The 20,636-nt window shown below is 39.9% G+C and overlaps 1 protein-coding gene across 1 annotated transcript; it reads right to left on the bottom strand.

Moving 5' to 3' along the window:
- Positions 1 to 1,018: 1,018 nt before the first annotated feature.
- On the bottom strand, positions 1,019 to 20,255 carry LOC140363333 (protein-tyrosine kinase 2-beta-like). The gene is made up of 31 exons (XM_072449838.1): positions 20,000 to 20,255; positions 18,810 to 19,046; positions 17,061 to 17,239; positions 16,885 to 16,972; positions 16,006 to 16,085; positions 15,551 to 15,613; positions 15,026 to 15,080; positions 14,822 to 14,962; positions 13,397 to 13,468; positions 13,215 to 13,316; positions 12,668 to 12,779; positions 12,164 to 12,203; positions 12,046 to 12,077; positions 11,911 to 11,964; positions 8,590 to 8,687; positions 8,167 to 8,248; positions 7,331 to 7,431; positions 7,137 to 7,252; positions 6,152 to 6,252; positions 5,974 to 6,063; positions 4,638 to 4,842; positions 3,943 to 4,042; positions 3,677 to 3,724; positions 3,553 to 3,606; positions 3,164 to 3,277; positions 3,053 to 3,091; positions 2,918 to 2,942; positions 2,818 to 2,858; positions 2,506 to 2,640; positions 2,150 to 2,230; positions 1,019 to 1,536 (listed from the first exon to the last, which is right to left on the bottom strand). Exons 2-31 carry the CDS (start codon positions 19,032 to 19,034, stop codon positions 1,330 to 1,332), a joined length of 2,880 nt encoding a protein of 959 aa, XP_072305939.1. The 5' UTR covers positions 19,035 to 19,046; positions 20,000 to 20,255; the 3' UTR covers positions 1,019 to 1,329.
- Positions 20,256 to 20,636: the final 381 nt, after the last annotated feature.

Raw genomic sequence — 20,636 nt, 5'->3', positions numbered from 1 at the left:
TGCATTTAATAATTGTCTTGGCAGCAAAACACATTATTTCTATATACCGGTAAATACATGCCTGCTTAAAGTGATATCCACTTGGAATTTTACTATTAAATTATTAAAATCAGAACCTCTTACCAGGATTATATTATTCTATCTATGATCGTTTGATGGGCATAATTTAAATTCTCTTTGGTCTTCAGACTTTGATGGGGAGTGTACATTTGGTAACTGTTTTGTATTATTGTTTGATATACTTGTAACAATAAGTTTAATTGATAGGGCAAGTGGTAAAGGGATTTAGCGATAAATAACAGATTCATTTTTTGTTGTTTGGGGTTGATTTGGGTTTCTCTGTCTGTTTTGTTACATTTGCATGTTTCCTTTATTTCATCATTACTCGCTTAAAAAAAGTAAAAACTTTAAAAACAAAAAAAATGTGTTTTTATATTTAAGGTTCTGTCTCTGCCTCCCATTTGGTAAAACAAACCTGTGAGCCTCTGTGTAGGTACCAGTTTAAATACTGGGTGGGTGTTATTGGTAACACACATTTGTAAATTAAATGTTACTTTTCCATCCTGCCACATAGACATGGGCTGAACCAGGACTACCCAGCTTTATTTCCACTTTAAAATTCTTTGTAATTGAAAAAGTCAGGCATTTTGAGATATGGCCACCCTAAAATGTACCATTCACCAGTACAAGCCTCTAACATAGCAGCAGTTGTAGTAGATGTAATAGCAGGAGCAGCAAGGGGAATCTACTGTGTAACATTGACTTGGTTATTCTGTACTTCTGTCTGCTTCTCCAAACAAAATTACAATTCAAATATCAACATTTTCCATTGAATCAAAGGATTTGTATTTAATAACAGTATAAAATATCTACAACAATACAAAGCCATGCAGCGTCACAGCCAGCGTGAGACCTAGAGTGATATTTTAAGAAAACACATAATGACATCATCCAGTGGGACCAAGCATTTGAGCTTTGCAGATAGAGACGGACTAAATATGAAGGATTACTGAAACGTGTGAATAATTTTAGTTTTGGCTCTGGGCCTGGTCTACAGCATCTACCGGCAGTTGGTTGATGTAGTCCAGGGCAAGAGTGTGTGCGGCGGCTAACATGTTCCTCAGACAGTTCTGTTAAGTCCTGGTTTAGTCCTGGTTAAGTCCTGCTCTTGCTCTGGTGTGGGTCTGTATGGACTCAAGCCTGGTCCACAGCAGGTTGTTGAAATCCAGGGCGAGAGTGTGAGTAGCGACTAACATGTTCCTCAGATAGTCCTGTTTAAACCTGGTTTTGTTCTGGTCAAGTCCAGGTCAAGTCCAGATCTTGCTTCGGTCAGGGTCTTGCAAGGTCTTCACGGACTCGGGCCTGGTCCACAGCGTCCAGCAGGTTCTTGGAGTCCAGGGCGAGGGTGTGAGCGGCTGCTAACATGTTCTTCAGACAGTCCTCCTTCAGACTGGTGACAGCGTTCTGTTGGGCTAGGCGCATTTTGGTGATCAGCTCCCCCAGGTCTTTGTTCAGCAGCTTCTTTGTGCCCTCGATCTAAAAACACCACACCCCTGGTTTACAATGGAATATGGTCTAACAGGTTTACATGTTTCAGTAATTACTACTTTGTTTGGTGTGAAAGCCCCTGTGGCAAATAATTATCATAGTTTTACATCAGTCAAGAGGCATTTTGTGAAGAAAATCTAGAAATAAAAGTTGCTAAATTACTGGTTGCTCAGAAGCTCAAAAACATGCATTCTTATGATAATAAGCATGGCCACCTCCTCACAGATCTGGCCTGTAACTTGGCCTATAGGCACCTGCTTGTCTCCATGGAGAAAGATAGAATTAATGCCATACTATGGAACATTTCAGGCAATGTAATAACATCTCTATCTATATCTATATATCTGTGGAGACAAGCATGTAGCAGACTGTCCACCGGAAAAGTTACATATTGCACTTTTTAAATTGGAGCTGTAAGAAAATAGTTTTGATTGATTGATTGATTGATTCGATTGCTAACCCTGCAACGAACTGGCCCCTGTCCAGAGCGTACCCCACCTAAGGCCCAAAGTCACTTGGATAGGCTCCAGTCACCACCAACGGGAACAAACAGTAGAAAATGAAAATGATTCGAATGGACTCATCCTGTGCGAGTTCCCACCTCAGTCGTGAGCGAGCCGTGCAGCGAGGGCAGGCGCTCGTCCACACTTTGAATCAGGCAACGAAGAGTTAAACCCACGTTCTGAAATACACATTATTTATCATATTTACTTCAATAGTAGTTAAGTGACACTACCATTCAAAAGTAAGTGCATTTGAAATTGAATGGGGACCACTTATCTATTCATTAGGAATATAACTCAAACATGACTGTATAACAATAACTGTAGTAGTACTAACAGTAGTAATAGTCACAACAGTTGTAGTGATAGTGGAAGTGGTACTAGTTTTAAAGTAAAGCAACTGAAGTGAAAGTTGAATACTCCTTACACACTACTCCTACATCCTACCACTCACTTTGACAGCACTCGGGTACTCTGAGGCCGGAGCTGAGTGGATCTGGTCCTTCAGTTGGACTACCTGCCGGACAAGGTTCATAACGCAGCTATAGACCTGGTCCTTGCTCCGGTCCAGCTCAGCAGTCGGTAATGGCTAAAGAAAAGGAAAGAGATTCAAAATAAATATACTATAGGTAACAATAGAGAGTACAGCAGAGCAAGACCCAGACTAATCCAGAACTAAAAAACAGGATTAAAACTGAGACTAAATCTAGACCACAAATAGCACAAGACCAGAACTATCCGGAACTAAAGAGAAAATATTTGATACCTGTGGAGGAGCAGAAGAAGTGGGAGGTTTTGGTGGAGGACCTGACAAAGCAAAAATAGTTAGGGAGGCATTCTACATCAAATCAACAAGAAAGTGTTACCATTGGCAGATGGACTTTCTGGAGCCTGCAAATAAATCAGAAATGTATTTGATTTAGAAAACATAATTATAGAATAGATTAGTTATAGGTACTGTAATCATTAAAATGTTACTTTAAAAATGTAATGGAAAATACCTGTATGTGTGAGTTTGAGTCTTGATGAACAACAGGGTCCTGAGAACAGAAAAATGTACTACAAAATCCCAACTGCTCAGTACAATGTTAAATCTCAACGCAGTGTCTCACCAGGTGACGCTCTTCCTGCTCCAGCCACTGTCCATCCCTGACCATCTCCAGTCTCTGCCTCACAATGGCCTCCTCCACCTGCTCCTTCTCTCTCTCCCATGCCGGGCGATCATCCTTCATTCATAAAAATAAACGATTAAAAAAGTAATTTTCAAAAAGTTTCAACCGTTCCCACTGGGCTTTTAATCCCCATCTTTTTTTGCATGTTTTGTCCATATACTTTGTATTCATTCAAGTTTTACTTATGCTGTAGTTTTGTATTTTGTATGGGAGTTGACAAATGATGAAGTAATATAATTGACCCGGTACAGTCCTGTCTTAGTCTTGTTTTAGTCCTGATTTAGCCCCTAAAGTAGTACTAGAAGTTGTAGTATATGCAGTAGTAGTACCTGTAGTAGGTACATTCCTCGGGGAAGACTGCTGCCCTGTGATGAGCTGGACTCCTGAAGGAAAACAACGTTTTTAGTTCAGAAATACTACTGTTATTGTTGAGATATTTGAAGAATATTTCACCTGTGAGTGCATGCCCCAAGGAAGGGTACTGCCCTGGATCCTGGACGGCTTAAAATAGAGTGGTAAAAGATAAATTACACTTGTTCTAAATATGTATAGAACAAAAATCAAGAACCTAACAATCTTTCCAGGCCTAACATTCACCATGCACAGGTGTTTTCTTCTGATAGAACATTTTGGGTCTTTTAAATGTATTTTAAAGCACAAGTTTGAAATATCCTTACTGTACTTACCACTTAGTGTACATTTGAGTGAGAAGTGTGTACCTTGGGAGGAGGATCTGAAGTTGATCCAAACGCTGAAACAGACAGAGCTCTTCTCCTGGTCACTGCAGCTTCCTGCTCCTTCTCCAGTCGGTGCAGCTCACTGTGAGACAATTGCGTTGCAAGTATTCATTGGGATGGTCAAGAATATCACAAATTCTAAAAAAATCATATTTTGTTATTAGGTTTTGTCATGATGGCAATTTTAAATCAATGTGTTAAAGTGTTAAATCAAAGTAAAAAAATGTGACTCATCAATAAATCTGAGTCTCTTTCCTCGTGGCGTGGACAGCCGAGTAGTTCATTCACATGTCAATCATAGGATGCACCTACTGCACAGCTGCAGCCTCGTTCTGGTTCGTCCCCATGAGAACAGCACGTTTCCCTGTGTCTAAGCGCATGGATCTATCATAATATAGTTCCCTCAGTGTACAGGACAATATTAAGACAGAGAAAGACAGTTCGAGCTGGCTCAGAAGAGACAGAAATCTACAGAGACGAAAGATGCGATGCGATCCGTCGCGCTAATAAACAAAGGCACGTGTAGCAACGGGGCTTTTCTCTGCGTCCGCACGGGGGGAGTGCATATGTGCACTTCCGCTTCAGTTCTCAAATCTGCGAAAAATCCTCGATTATTCCTTTACAGACTTAATCAAGTCTAAACCACGTCTGAACCAGGAGAACCTAAGGCATGTTACCTGAGTGAGCAGACCAGGTGCATGAAGGTGGGTCTCCGATGCGGTTCATAGGCCCAGCAGTCGGTGAGGAGCAAGTACAGATCCTGCGAGCACATGTCAGGTTTTGGGAGTCGAACCCCAGACTCGAGCTGGTTTATGACCTGTCCGTTCTCCAGCCAAAAGAACGGCTGCTGGGCCAGAGAGAAGACCTGCCACACACACACTCCTACATACGAAACAGGGGATAGTATGTGAGTCATTAACTGTAACTAATTGTGAACACATTTTGTTGAAATAAGTCATTGTACTTTTAAAATATACAAAATATTGAAAATTCTAAACATTTAGGTTTTTAAACTATGTATCTACCATGACTGGAAGGTCTGTGTTTATACCACAAATGCTCAACAGCCATGATCAAACATCAGTTTCAATTTTAAGCACTTTTTCAAACTTAAAGGTTGAATGGACGATTTTTTTGGCCCAAATCTAAGTCTTATTTCCTCGTGGCGTGGACTGCCAATTAGTCCTGCCACGTATCAATCATAAAACGCACCTATCGCTCACCTGCAGCCGCGTGGGGTTCGTCCCCATGTTTCCGTGTGTCTAAGCGCATTGATCTATCATAATATAGTTCCCTCAGTGTACGGGGCAAAATGAAGACGGAGGAAGACAGTTCGAGCTGACGCAGAAGAAGACGGAAATCTACGGGAGACGAGAGATGTGATGCGATCCGTCGCGCTAATAAACAAACGCACGTGTGTGTTGTATCAGTCCACACGGGGGAGTGCGCATGCGCACTTCCGCCTGAGTTCTCAAATCGCCGAAAAATCGTCCATTGCGCCTTTAAGGGAAAACATCTATACAAGAACATATTTTATTGAGGAAGTAATTTGTATTTCAAATTTCATTAACATGACCTAGTAGTGTCCTCAGATGTAGGGTAATCATGTTCTTATTTATATTTTACAGCTCAGAGTGAAATGGGGATGAGAGAAGAAGAGAAATGCAGGAAATCGTCAGCGCTAGATTTGAACTTGCAACCTTGCGGCACACATGGTAAACATGTTCAAATCAAATTTTATTGGTAACAATGGTAATGTTGATTCTTAGTTACAAAAAGTACCGGTAGTTTATTATACAATTTGTAGAAGGCAATAAAGTATTTTTTTGTTTGTTCTCAAGTCATGTATCCTGTTCCCTCCCCCTCTACTCTTTCCTTTTTTATACCAGACAGGCCCAGGATACATACCCTTCCTTTAATGCAGTATCACCAAACATAACACCTAAATTGATATTTGGTCTCAGTGACCATACAATGAAACACCAAACAACAGTAAAGTCACCCTGAGCTCACCGAACATCCACACATCACTGGCTGAAGTGAACCTTCTGAAGTTGATTGATTCTGGGGCCATCCACTTAATGGGCATTCTGCTCACGGACGCTGGGACAGCGAAAAACAACGTGTTTAGAACAAAAATGTAAAGTTAATAATTGTTGCAGATCAACAATTGTTGCAGATATATTCTTACCCTTGTAGTACTCGTGCTCGTCGATGTATCGGGACAATCCAAAGTCTCCCAGTTTCACACACTCAGGAGACGCCACTAAAATGTTCCTCACTGCAATGTCTCTGAGACAATAACACACAGCAGAGTTTGTGAAGTGTGAAGCCCGAGGGCACAAGGGTAGTTGTGCAAAGAGCAGGCTTCAAGGACCCCAAAGTTTATTCAAAGAAGGCTTATGATTATTCTGATATTCAGTGATATGTTAGACGTTATTTCATCCTTTGTTTAGGGATGATTTGTCTCCAATATAATATCAATATTAGCACAAATATATTGTCTATCCCCAAATGTGTTCATTGTAAACTGCACTGTTGATCTGAAATAGCGGCCTGATTCTTGTGTCCCTCCTACTTTGAAAAGAGGAAGGTCAGGAGTCAGACCGGTCCAATCACAGCTGCTTATTTTTAGCAAGTGTCGCTCAAATGCAGAAAACATAGCAATAACATTGCATCATTCAGAAACAAATCTATAACTATATCTTTGACCTCAGATTTACAGTTTGCAGAAATTCCATGCATTTTTGTTTCTATCTCTTACGCGTACATGTTAGTTTTGACACAGACAGACCATGTGTTTCTTTTTCTTTGGTTAATCCACCTGTCAATCACAAATCACGCCAATCGTAAATCGTGTTTTACGGTTCTGGACAAATACGTCTAAGTAAAGTAAGTTAAAAGCATGTGGTCTTGGCTGGACAGGCAACTAAAATAGTTTTTAAAAATGGGCCCATGGACTTCTCCATATGAATCATAATGAATCATAAATATTTTTTTTTTAAATACAACTATGAGTGAGCTAATAATGAGTAAGAACAATAATAATTACCACAAATTTTAGCAAATTTTTCATCATATATTGTGTCTTTTTGAGGAGTTAAAATGACTTTGTTCCATTAAACGCACTCTAATAAACTTTTGAAAGTGTGATATTTCCATAGTATCAGACTCACCTGTGCACCATGTTCATTCCCTCTAAATAGGCCAGAGCTTTGCAGATCTGCAGACAGTACAGCGTGAGCGTGGCATTGGTCAGAAAGTGCTGCTGCTCCACCAGAAACTGACCCAACTAAATGTGAAAAAACACAAACGATAGATTAATACAATTCAATATGTCTGATTCAAATTACTGCAGATTTATGAAGACCTCTCCGTGCTCCAAAAGCTCCATCACGATCCAAACTGGGTCCACATCTGTCACTCCGATCAGACTCACAATATGAGGATGATCCAAATCCTTCATCAAATCTAAAACCAGAAACAGAAACAGAAAAAAGAAGATACAAATATTGGCCAAAAATGAATGTTTAAAGGTGCACTTCTTTGGAGGTGTGCCTGCCACCCCAAAGAGTTATTATTGCTTTGCCTGGAAGATTTACCGCATTTTCCGGACTATAAGTCGCACCCTTTTTCATAGTTTTGGCCGGGGTGCAACTTATACTTATATTTATACTTATATACTTATACTACGGAGCGACTTATATGTGATATTATTTGTTATTTTCACACATGCAACTGCATTTCATACTCCAGTGTTATATATACGTTTTTTTCTTCTCTGTTATGCATTTTTTGGCTGGTGCGACTTATACTCCGGAAAATACGGTACACAGTATGGCATTAAACACATCTATCTCCATGGAGACAAGACAAGCAAGTCACGCCCCCAGGCCAGGTTACAGGTCAGATCAGCAACGAGGCAAGCCCGCTCAGATTACATTTTATTCAAGGTATTTTCTTGCAATAAAAACACTTTAAATCTAAAGATATAAGTTTGCTGTAAAACCATACTGAGGAACATTCCTGGTAAATTACATTTCCAGACAAGCAGATAATGGACTGACCACCAGAAACACTATATATTGCATCTTTAATTTCATTCACACTATTTCAAAAGTGTCTCCAAGCATCTTTCCCAGTTTTATTGTAATCCATTGAAATAAAAGAGTATAAAGAATTTTAAAAAAAAATTTAAAAACTGACCGGCTTCACTGAGAAACTTCTCCTTGATGTCCAGAGGACAATCTTTACAGGTTTTTACTGCCACCCGGATCCTCTCTCCATTCTGCAAAATAATAATGTGATTATTTGCAACAGAAGCTACCAAATGTTCCACTTGTGGTTTGCATTTTATTTTTCCAGTCCAATTTAACTGTTGTTTTATGAGTCTATGGCTTCAGGTTCAAGTGCAGATGTTTGTTTATGGTCAATATCTCCGATCCACATAAAGCAAAAACTGACCGAAGGTTCACTGTCCTGACCATTATTACTGGTATACAATGTGTAGAAAAGCTGTTTGTGATCTGAATAATTAGTACAAAAGTATGATTGGAAAGACAGGATGAATACAACATCAAAATGTCAAAATGTTCTATTTGAATTTGAACAAAAACATCATGAACTCACTGGACTTTTGTAAACTCCTTCATGGACTTCTCCAAAGAACCCTTCACCAAGAATCTGACCCACAACCACATTGTCTCTGGAAATTGTTCCATTTTTCTCTGAAACAAATCAAGCAAAATTATAAAACTACTTTGCATAACTAGTTATTTGAAAAGCCTTTGATTAAAAGAATGTCCATCACTGTCTACTTTCAAACACCTTAAACTGTGGATGAAGGAACACCAAGTATTGTATGTGAACATTTAAAACTCGCCTTTTATTGCTCTGTTTTGTCTTGTTTGTAATCTTCTGTAATTGTCTTCTGTGTTACCTGTCCAGTCTTGCCTGTTACTGCTGTTTGAACCAGTTTGAACCCATCTCACTCACAGAAGTAGTTACATAAATGAGAGCTAAAAACTGGCCTTTTCCCCACAAAGGCCCTGCCATCATGTTTTTATTTACACTTCCAGCTCAGGATGTGTCCCTGACTCTCTTAAACATGCTGTAGTGAGACCCCTTCTCAAGAAACCACAACTGGCTGCCATTGTTTTGTCAAAGCATTCTGCACCGCTGAAAGTGCACAAATATATTGGTCAGTGGATTGTCTAAGTTCCGTTAGGCGGCTTGTGATACAGTCCACCATACAACTCTGTCGTATCAGTGGCACTGCGCTTGGTTTGAGTCTTACAGAAGCTTTTCTGTCATGTTTGGAGCCTTGTCCTCCTCTGATGCCTCGCTGTTCTGTAGACTGCTCCAGGGCTCTCCACTGGGATCAATTATAGCCAGACAAAAGAAGTGCTCTTCAATCTCTGACTGATTGTATTGCGGACATAAAGATGTGGTTAGGGCATCCATGATAAAATCAACCGTAAAGAATCTTGTCTATTTGTTTATTCAACAACAATTTAGAATTTGACAAACAAACTGACTGAATCAATTACCGGTATGTGTTTTATCTAAGGTAAAGCCTTTTTTAAATCGCACCAACCTTGAAATAACTATTTATGCTTTCATCAGCTCAAGAATAAACTATTGCAATGCACTTTATGTCGGTGTCTCTCAGTCTGCCCTCAGTCTGCCCTCAGTCCTCAGTCTGCCCTCAGTCTGCCCTCAGTCAGCTCTCAGTCTGCCCTCAGCCCTCAGTCTGCCCTCAGTCAGCCCTCAGTCAGCTCTCAGTCTGCCCTCAGCCCTCAGTCTGCCCTCAGTCAGCCCTCAGTCAGCCCTCAGTCTGCCCTCAGTCTGCCCTCAGTCTGCCCTCAGTCAGCTCTCAGTCTGCCCTCAGCCCTCAGTCTGCCCTCAGTCTGCCCTCAGTCAGCCCTCAGTCTGCCCTCAGTCTGCCCTCAGTCTTCTCTCAGTCTGCCCTCAGTCTTCTCTCAGTCTGCCCTCAGTCTGCTCTCAGTCAGCCCTCAGCCCTCAGTCAGCCCTCAGTCTGCCCTCAGTCTTCTCTCAGTCTGCCCTCAGTCTGCTCTCAGTCAGCCCTCAGCCCTCAGTCAGCCCTCAGTCTGCCCTCAGTCTTCTCTCAGTCTGCCCTCAGTCTGCTCTCAGTCAGCCCTCAGCCCTCAGTCAGCCCTCAGTCTGCCCTCAGTCTTCTCTCAGTCTGCCCTCAGTCTGCCCTCAGTCAGCCCTCAGCCCTCAGTCAGCCCTCAGTCTGCCCTCAGTCTTCTCTCAGTCTGCCCTCAGTCTGCCCTCAGTCAGCCCTCAGCCCTCAGTCAGCCCTCAGTCTGCCCTCAGTCTGCCCTCAGTCTGCTCTCAGTCTGCTCTCAGTCTGCCCTCAGTCTGCCCTCAGTCAGCCCTCAGCCCTCAGTCAGCCCTCAGTCTGCCCTCAGTCTGCCCTCAGTCTGCCCTCAGTCTTCTCTCAGTCTGCCCTCAGTCTGCTCTCAGTCAGCCCTCAGCCCTCAGTCAGCCCTCAGTCTGCCCTCAGTCTTCTCTCAGTCTGCCCTCAGTCTGCTCTCAGTCAGCCCTCAGCCCTCAGTCAGCCCTCAGTCTGCCCTCAGTCTTCTCTCAGTCTGCCCTCAGTCTGCCCTCAGTCAGCCCTCAGCCCTCAGTCAGCCCTCAGTCTGCCCTCAGTCTTCTCTCAGTCTGCCCTCAGTCTGCCCTCAGTCAGCCCTCAGCCCTCAGTCAGCCCTCAGTCTGCCCTCAGTCTGCCCTCAGTCTGCCCTCAGTCTGCTCTCAGTCAGCCCTCAGTCTGCCCTCAGTCTGCCCTCAGTCTGCTCTCAGTCTGCTCTCAGTCTGCCCTCAGTCTGCCCTCAGTCAGCCCTCAGTCAGCCCTCAGTCTGCCCTCAGTCTGCCCTCAGTCTGCTCTCAGTCTGCCCTCAGTCTGCCCTCAGTCAGCCCTCAGCCCTCAGTCAGCCCTCAGTCTGCCCTCAGTCTGCCCTCAGTCTGCCCTCAGTCTGCCCTCAGTCTGCCCTCAGTCTGCCCTCAGTCAGCCCTCAGCCCTCAGTCAGCCCTCAGTCTGCCCTCAGTCTGCCCTCAGTCTGCTCTCAGTCAGCCCTCAGTCTGCCCTCAGTCTGCCCTCAGTCTGCTCTCAGTCTGCTCTCAGTCTGCCCTCAGTCTGCCCTCAGTCAGCCCTCAGCCCTCAGTCAGCCCTCAGTCTGCCCTCAGTCTGCCCTCAGTCTGCCCTCAGTCTGCCCTCAGTCAGCCCTCAGCCCTCAGTCAGCCCTCAGTCTGCCCTCAGTCTGCCCTCAGTCTGCTCTCAGTCAGCCCTCAGTCTGCCCTCAGTCTGCCCTCAGTCTGCTCTCAGTCAGCCCTCAGTCTGCCCTCAGCCCTCAGTCAGCCCTCAGTCTGCCCTCAGCCCTCAGCCGCCAGAACCGCGATGTGGCTCGTTTTCACACCCACACATCAGCACGTCACCTCAGTTCTTTTTGCACTGCATTGGCTTTCTTTTAGAATTGATTAAAAATGTTACTTTTTGTTTTTAAAGCTCTAAATGCCTGGCACCTCCTTTTCTGGCTGAGCCTCTGTCTGCCCGAAACCCAAGCAGGGCTTCAAGGTCGACAAATCAGTTTCTGCTGGACGTCCCCAGAGCCCGTCTCAAACACTGGGCGGATTGAGCCGTCTCTGTCGCTGTCCCAGACTCTGGAACAAGCCTCGAGTTTGTTTTTACATAGTTTTAATCTTTTGTATTGCCTTGATTCTTATTGTGAAGTACTTTGGTCACCTTGAGTGTTGTAAAGGCCCATATAAATAAAGATTGATTGAGTATCTTTACTGTAATCTGGCATGTTTACATTATTAATTACACTATAATATTTACAATTTACAGATGTTAGAAAATATGCACCATTCTTCTCACATAAGTAAAGTATAAATAAATTAAATATTGCACAATTATATTACATTTACCTTGTGTATCAGAGTCCAAATGACCATCTGGGATCTCAGCATAAATGTCTGAACCTAGAGAATTTTGAAAATAAAAGATGGTAAAACATTTGAGGGCATAATAGGCTATTTACCGTAGGTCATAATATGACTTGCCATAGCTGTGGTTGAGCACAAACGAGGCAGGACTGTAGAGCAAAACATGGTTAGTTTAGATTATTAGTTAACAGTGAGGAAAAATAATATTTAATATATTATGGAAAACAATACGCACAGTTTGGGGATTTCAGGTAATTTTAACTTCATTTCCCTGGCTAAAAAAAGACAAAGAATTTTTCAAGGTTTTAGATATACAATATGATAACTGACACCTTTAATATGTTTTCATATATATATATATCACTAGCTAAAGGTTACTCATAAGTGCACTATGTACATTTTCTGGTGGAAGGTCCGTCAGCTTATTGTCCTATTAAATATGTTATTGCTTTGCCTTGAAAATTCCACAATAGGGCAATGAACTTATCTAATTCAGGTAGATAAATGTAATGCAGTAATGTGGCCCATTCAAGGTAGGTGAAGGTATGACATCGCCATGGACGCAAGCAAGCGGTACTCCTTCCACCAGGAAAGTTACATAATGCGCCTTTAAGTAATAGTAATAGGTGCAAAGATAATTTGTCAGTCTTTCATTTTCAGTCCTAAATAATGATCCTACCCCTGGGTTAGTTTGTTTTGGGAGTAAACTGTATTTGTGTTTATATAAATTGTTCTGTACTTCTTGGTCGAGCGATGAGTGATTTCTCTGCTCCCTGAAGTCGACAGTGTCCATCGATGAGATCGGCCATGTTTTCTGCTACGGACATAGAAGAAGTCCTCACTGTCAGAGGCTGGAAGAGACAAGCATAAGATATGAACAAATACTGCTCTTATTACTGCTGCTACAGCTAATAAATAAGTCATATTTTGATCATCGTAATCATTATCTGGACAGGACAAACCCTAAAACACATACAAAAACACCTTTTATAACACAGTTTGTTGCAGCCTCATTATTATTATTATTATTATTATTAATAATAATAATAATAATAATAATAATAATAATAATATATTGTTTTGAATCGTCATTTCTTATTGCAAGATTTACATTACTTGACTTTTTAAAGAACACTTTTAAGATGGTAGTCCTGATGTAGACCTGGATATAAATGAATCCTTGGATTAGTCCTCGTCCAGACCAGGCTAAATCTTTGTTCAGCTCTGGTATTGTCTGCTATTTTGGACGTATCAGCTGAAGTCTGTTCATCCAAACCATCTCTCACCTGTGTAGCTCCTTCGATGTGGATGGAGAGTAAAGATCGTCCATCGTTTTCAGGGGTAAAGGAAATACTGCGGATATCACTGAAGGTGGTTAAACAGACTGGCTGCAAATAAAGAGAGAAATCAGCAATATATCTGATCGAATTAAACAAACCCTGTCTATAAGCAACAATCAAAACTGTACCTTGGAGTTCTCCGTTTGCTGACTTATGCCGTCCGAGCAAATCACCAGGTCAATGGTGAGATTCCAGCCATGCTACAGAATCAGATGATCAAATAAAAGTGACGATAGACTCACTGAAATATACAAGAGTACATTGGAAAAGCAGTGGTATGACAGAAGCACTGTAGGAGCATTTAAGATAAGATAAGATATTCCTTTATTGTCCCACATGGGGAAATTTCATTGATGCAACGCAGGAAGATACAGAGGTAGATACAGAAGAAAAGAACAGATCACTTAGGAAGTGGAAGTTTGAAAAACATTCTCAGTAGAAGATCTCTTATAAACAAAAACTCCCCTTCTTTCTTATTGGTCACTTACAGTCTTCATTCAGGGTTATAGGCTGAATCATATTTGTACATAATAGTATTATATTTTTTTTTTATAGCTATTTTAAGAATATCTAAATATTTTCTCTTGACATACTTTTTCTTGTTAATAACAGGCCTATTATTTTAATCCTTATTTATACAATAACTATTTTTGTTATTCCTCTGTTACAACACTGTAAGACACATAGACACATAGAGGTATCTTTTATTACTGTGAAAGTAGAATGACCAAAACACTCTTAATTATTGTGCAATTCCCTCCCTATAACAAAGCTAATACTCTGTCGTGAAGTGCTTCTGCCACTGAAATAAAAAAATAATACATACCATATTTTCCGGACCTTCGCACCCTTTTTTATAGTTTTGGCCGGGGTGCGACTTATACTTATATAAGATAAGATAAGATATTCCTTTATTGTCCCACATGGGGAAATTTCATTGGTGCAACGCAGGTAGATACAGAGGTAGATACAGAAGAACAGATCACTTATAGGAAGTCTGAAAAACACTTTCAGTAGAAGATCTCCTATAAATAAATAAAAACTCCCATAGACAAATAAATAAAAAAATAAATACCATTGCATGTGATCAGTAATTGCACATGAATATGTGTCACGACAGCACATAGATTGCACATGAATTTTACAGTAATTGCACATGAATTGCACATGAATTCCAACAGCAATTGCACATACGACAGAATTGCACATCAGTATTAGGTTAGGTCAGTATTGCGACGGGATAACGTGACGATATTTACACTTATATACTTATACTTATACTCCGGAGCGACTTATATGTGATATTATTTGTTATTTTCACACTTGCAACCGCATTTCATACTCCAGTGCAACAATATAATATATAATATTGAATCTAACCTACATTTATTATATATTTGAATACATTTTAATATATTGGTTTCTTTATGATCTTTGTATAAATACGTTCTTCAGTAACAGTTGCAGCAGTGGTAGAAAACAAAAACGGTAGTAGAGAAGAATTATTTCAAAATGGTGATAATAATGAATAAAGGAAATAAAGGATGACTGACCACGAGTTGGCAGGCAAATCTCTCCAGAGTGAAGTTGTAACATTGGAACAGAGTGGAGAAGAACTTGGCTATGCACTGCTCCTCTCTCAGTGTGGAATAACCCTGGAACGTCTGAAGGACCAGTCTGCGCAGCTGCTTGGGCTGAGGAACACAATAATCAGTCTACAGAGGCTCCACCAGGACTAAACCAGCTGCACTTTGCACCTTCATGCTGTTGATGAGTTCAGTGGGGAAGAAAAGGTCCAGGCCCACATCTTTCCTAAAAAGGAAATGTAAAAAAAGGTTTGTATATAATTGATGATGATCATTTGCAGAACTAAAAACACAAAAGAATCAGTTCATATGGTGCTATTTAGAACAGTTACTATAGATGTTCTATTACAGCGATTGATTTAATATCAGTAATTGAATTAATTAAAAAGAGCTGTAATGATAACAACTTTGGTGAAGGTCCTTTACAAACGCAGAGGAGTTTAGATGAAATGTTAGAGCATGAAAGCTAAAAACAGAAGGAAAAAAGAAGTTTGAACATTAAGAAAACACTAAAACACTTAAGAAAACAATGTGTTGTTTCATGTTTATTCTGTTTAAATCTGTTTAAAATGGTGTCAGATGCTTACAAAGAGCTACAGCTGTGAACAAACTGTAAGAACCCGACCACAAAGAACAGATCACAGCCATGAGAGAACCGAACCATGAAACACTGCCAGAGATAGATTAAATACTTACTCCAACAGTTCAAAGTTGGATTTTTTCTCAAGGCCGTTAGGATTCATGTCTTTGTAAAATCTCCTGTAAAAAATATAACATACAGATCATTTCAGAATTGCAAAAAAGTGCTCACCTCGCCACCTGCCCTGTACTTGTGTGTGTATGTGTATGTGTGTGTATGTGTGTGTGTGTATCTGTGTGTGTGTGTGTGTGTGTGCATGTGTGTGTGCATGTGTGTGTGTGTTTGTGTGTCTGTTGGTTTGTAACGGGGTGATTCATGTGTCGTGCCATATAATGTAAATAGTATATATGTGTTCTTAATTCTGTGTAAAATGTCTTTCATTATTGTTTTTTGCTTATTAATATGCACTGTTCCTGAAATAAATAAATACATTTACATTTTATAGATTGTAAAGAACCAGGACAATATTTTGTACGTGAAAGGTAATTGTGTGATTAAATGTTGCATATACCTTATCTCTAGACAGCCCAGTTGCAGAGCCATGCCATCACTGACTTTGGAGGCGTAGTTTACCATGTAGTCACTCCTCACCTACACAAAACACAACACTGACTCATTAAATAAGGAAATATTCATATTACACTGACAAAGAAAAAAACGTCCTCAACCCAAAAGTATATATATATGTTAATTTCTGTTAAAATCATATTTAGGCCAAGTGAGGGAAAATTATAAATAGTAAGAATATGTGGTTATGATTTAGGGCTGAAATAACAAATTGGAGGAACAAATCAATTATTGAAATATTGGTAAACTAATTTAGTAGTTGAAAACTGCACGGACTAAAAAAGATGTGCTGAGACTCAGACTAAGCGCAAATGAAAAATATATTTGTCTGTAAATATACTAAGATGTCGTCAAGCAGACTAATACAGAGTTATGTCATGTCCTAGGCATTTCATGATCTGACCAATTGAGTAATCAAAAAATCACCATGACGATTGTCAGTTTGTGGCAGTCCTTTGTCCCATGTTTATATATAGTTTAGAATAGTGGTTCTTTCTTTTTCTTTTCACTGCAAGTACCACATATAATGTATATAATATCTGGCTTTCTGAGATCTAAACCACCAGATCTAAACCAGGTCAGTGCTAAATTAGGGCAAAACAAGGTCTACAATGAGATTAAATCATACTTCTAAATAAAGATAAACAGGACAAAAGACTGGATGTGTCTCAGTAAAACAAATACAAATAGATTTTCTAAATTGAAGATAATATTTGAATGGAGTTAACCAAAGTTCTTTCAGTTCAAATTGCTTACAATTCAAACGCATTATTTCAGAAAGCAAACTAAATCCAACAATCACTAACAGTAATTTTAGTTTGACCTGTTGGTAAAGGTAGAGCATGGTGGTTTGGTCATCTTTAAATTTCTCCATGAAATCTTTTGGGATGTATCTGATTCTCAAGTCGTACCTGCAGAATGAACAGAGCAAAATAAATAAAAGCAGACTTCACATTGTTTGATAATTATATATTCCCACTTAAATTTGAACTAAAGTACCTCCACTCGGCCTCCAGGTGGTGCTGCTCGTACCGCTGCGTCAGCTCTGAAATAGTCATGTCGGGATGGAGCCAGTGGAGCTCGGATGATTTTAGATGTTTCAAGAGAAGACTGAAACATCCGCCATTTTGTATCTGAGGACCCACACAGCCGCTGGACAGAACCACCTTCAGAACCGACTACAATGAAACAGGAAGTATTCAGGAGCTGACAGGAACATAAATAGCCCTAAACAAGAAGAATTTTAGATTTTTCAAGGTATCTTTGAAGAGTGTGGATGAGGATGTGTTTCGGCAGGGAGTTCCAGAGGTTTGGGGCTATAGCAGAGAAGGCCCTGTCCTCCCAGGTCTTGGATTTAGTCCTGATGATCATGGGAGGTTGGCATCAGGTGATCAGAGTGACCAAGTGGGGGTGTGGTGGTGGAGGAGCTCTGGGAGGTCTCAGGTTATGGAGGGATTTGTATGACGATGGTGAGGAGCTGCAGGGGGATGTGGAGCCGGTGGAGGTCTCTGAGAACAGGGGTTCATGGGAGGAACTGGACGTGCGATTGAGGAGGTGGACAGCAGAGTTCTGGATTTACGGGAGTCCAAGGGGTTTGGAGGGTTAACTGTAGAGCTGGCGGGAGTCGAGGTATTCGTAGGAGAGGGTCAGGTCGAAGATGAAGCCGAGGTTGCAGAGGTGAGGGGAGGAGAAAAATGAGACTGTCGATGGAGAGGTGATTGCAGGTTTGGTGAGTATTTTTGGACCAATGATGATTACTTCAGTTTTATTGTAGATGAGCTGAATACATTTGGACAGTAGCTATAATTTTATTTAACAAATTCAGGTGGTGAGGGTTCATTTGTGGATTTGGTGGGTCAAGTTGAAGGTCCTTGGTGGCGCTGAAGACCGTGGCGGCAGATTATGTGACCAAAGAGGGAGGATGTACAGGATGAAGAGGAGTGGACCAAGAACTAGCGCTTGGGGTAATCTTATGGCTAATACACGTAACCGATCACCCTGACATGTATTCACTGAGGGGGGATAAAGTTCAACTGTGTATCCATGTTTTTGATGCATCAGTTAGTGTGAGCCTTCCCTAAATAGAAGAAGCAATACTGATCAAACATAATCTGTACAGTATTATGTAGTAGTAGTATATCGCTAAACTGTTATTGATATTGCATTTAAAAAATCAACTGTAATGCTTTATGTTTCCTTTAAAATAATACATATTTTTCTTTATAAATGGCCTTTACTTCTATCAGCTCTTTTGTTTGTGCATACTTTCCAACTATCTGCACTTAAAATTCACACTTTCACACTTTCATACACACACTTTCACACTGGCACTAAACTAGAACTAACCCCATTACTGAGCCAAGACCTAAAGTAAGATAAGATAAGATATTCCTTTATTGTCCCACATGGGGAAATTTCATTGGTGCAACGCAGGTAGATACAGAGGTAGATACAGAAGAACAGATCACTTATAGGAAGTCTGAAAAACACTTTCAGTAGAAGATCTCCTATAAATAAATAAAAACTCCCATAGACAAATAAATAAATAAATACATAAATACCATTGCCCAGAAGTGAATCAAGTCTACATAAACTGGGCCCAAACCTGGAGCTGTGTATTTTACAACTTTTTGATAAGAAAGAGTTATAACCAGTCAAATTACTTTCATTTGCTCAGTATTTATACATTAGTTTTTAGTAGTAGTTGTAGGAGAAGTAGTAGTTGTAGGAGAAGTAGTAGTTGTATACCTTGACGGTCCATCCCTCTTCACACCGCACCAGCTTGAAGTTTTTCCCGAGATTTGGGCTATTGCTAAGGAAGCAGACTTTGATGATCTTTGCCACGGCTATGGTCGCGGTGGGAGACTCTGAGTGGCTAGAGACATTCGTTGTGGGAGACAGGACAGAGCTCTCTGATTGGCTGGAGGTGGGGGACATGCCTCTCCATGTAAATGTAGCGCTGTCTCCAGACATCTTCAAATATTTCTGCAAAGATTAACAAGAAATACTGAAATCCAGAAGCAATAGTTTGTTTGTTTTTCTCCCAACCCACCCCCGCAAACTAACACTCTTACTAAGAAAGTAAAGTACTAAGTAAAATGAATGAAAATACAGCAATAATAATAATAATAATAATGATAATGACATGAAGAATTATATGATAATAAAGATCAAAAGTAGATCAAATACATTGATTTAAATATTGCACATCAGCAACGCTTCAATATTATTTTTAGTGACTTAATAGTTTTCTTGTTTTTGTGTCTTTATCTTTTATGAGTTCAATAAAGTTGCCCCAGACATTTTAAAATATTTCACTAACTTTAAATAAATAGATTCTCAAATTTGAAGCTGTCATAAAGGGTGTTAGGGAAGCAGTTATCCTAATGATAAGACAGAAAATAGTTGTAAAATAATAGGACATTTGGAGAGATAACATGATTACATCATACTTATTTACTCTTAAAATGTGGAAAAGATACATTGAGCATTTAAAAAAAAAAAAACGTGAGTAAGCCCTGGGTTTCAACTGTTAAATCCTAATGCATCACTTTAAGACAAAATAATATCTTATCTTGTCTTTATCCGTCCCACAATGGGGGAACTATACACTGTACTTTACACTATATTTTAGGCAAGATAAGTGCATTAATGTTAAGTCCTGATTTGGTTTCATTTTAATATATTTTCGGACTTGATTCCGGGGACGTTTGGAAGTTTGATCTGGTTTTCAACTTGTCAACTTGGTCCAGATTTACAAAAGCTGTAATTCTATAACTAGATTTACATGAGTGCGTTTATCCTGGTTTGTTTAAAATGCCATCTATTACAAATGTATTGCTGATTATATTTGACTATTTTCAAGTTAGTCCGTGTTTATTCAAAATTAACAACATTAAATATTGTGAATAATTGCAAACTTAAATACATGTACTCACCAGTCTTGCACAATCAGGATTGCAAAAATTACAAAATTATTGAATTATTCCTTTTCAAAAATCTACTTATTGAGTATATTAAACTTATAACAATAAGTTATAAACGTGGTAAATGTACTTGTTGACGCTAAATGTTTCTGCAGTTCTAACCCACAGAGCAGCAGTCAAAAGAGGAAATAGAGCACTCTCAAAATGTAAAAAAGGAAGTTGTACCAAATGAAAAGATGTCAGAACAGCACGACTCACCTCCGTTTTCACAGAAATGGAACAATCCAAAGCCACAGAGAGAACCAGCCACAATAGCGAGAATGGCACGGCCCACATTTCCTCTATAAATGGAGTAATAATAGTAGTATTACCATTATTAGTAGTTGTAACAGCAGAAGTACCGATAGAACAAAAAACATAAAACATTATGGCTGATGAAACTGAATTAACAATTACTGAATTAAAATATGTTCTAAAATACTTAATCTGAGCAGTTTTTGTGATGTATTTTTCATGTGCTTATTTACTTGTTTATTTAATTTTTTTCAGATTAATATTTTTTCTAATCTAATATGTCAACAAATTACATATCAATCGATATTTAGGTTTTATTTGTCCCAAATATGTGCGCTTTTTGCCATTATTTATA

The sequence above is a fragment of the Eucyclogobius newberryi genome, unplaced genomic scaffold, assembly GCF_026437365.1.
Source record: "Eucyclogobius newberryi isolate DKJ021-1_F unplaced genomic scaffold, fEucNew1.0.hap1 SCAF_1, whole genome shotgun sequence".
Taxonomy (NCBI): domain Eukaryota; kingdom Metazoa; phylum Chordata; class Actinopteri; order Gobiiformes; family Gobiidae; genus Eucyclogobius; species Eucyclogobius newberryi.
This window is presented reverse-complemented; position numbering and strand designations above follow the sequence as displayed.

What these genes read in the sequence shown, in the direction of transcription:
- LOC140363333 (XM_072449838.1), bottom strand. Translation starts at nt 19,034, where the DNA reads ATGTCTGGAGACAGCGCTACATTTACATGGAGAGGCATGTCCCCCACC. An exon ending in AAGGAGTTTACAAAAGTCCA is followed by an intron (nt 8,249 to 8,589) that starts GTGAGTTCATGA and finishes ATTATTTTGCAG; the next exon opens with AATGGAGAGAGGATCCGGGT. An exon ending in CTTGGGGCATGCACTCACAG is followed by an intron (nt 3,607 to 3,676) that starts GTGAAATATTCT and finishes GTTTTCCTTCAG; the next exon opens with GAGTCCAGCTCATCACAGGG.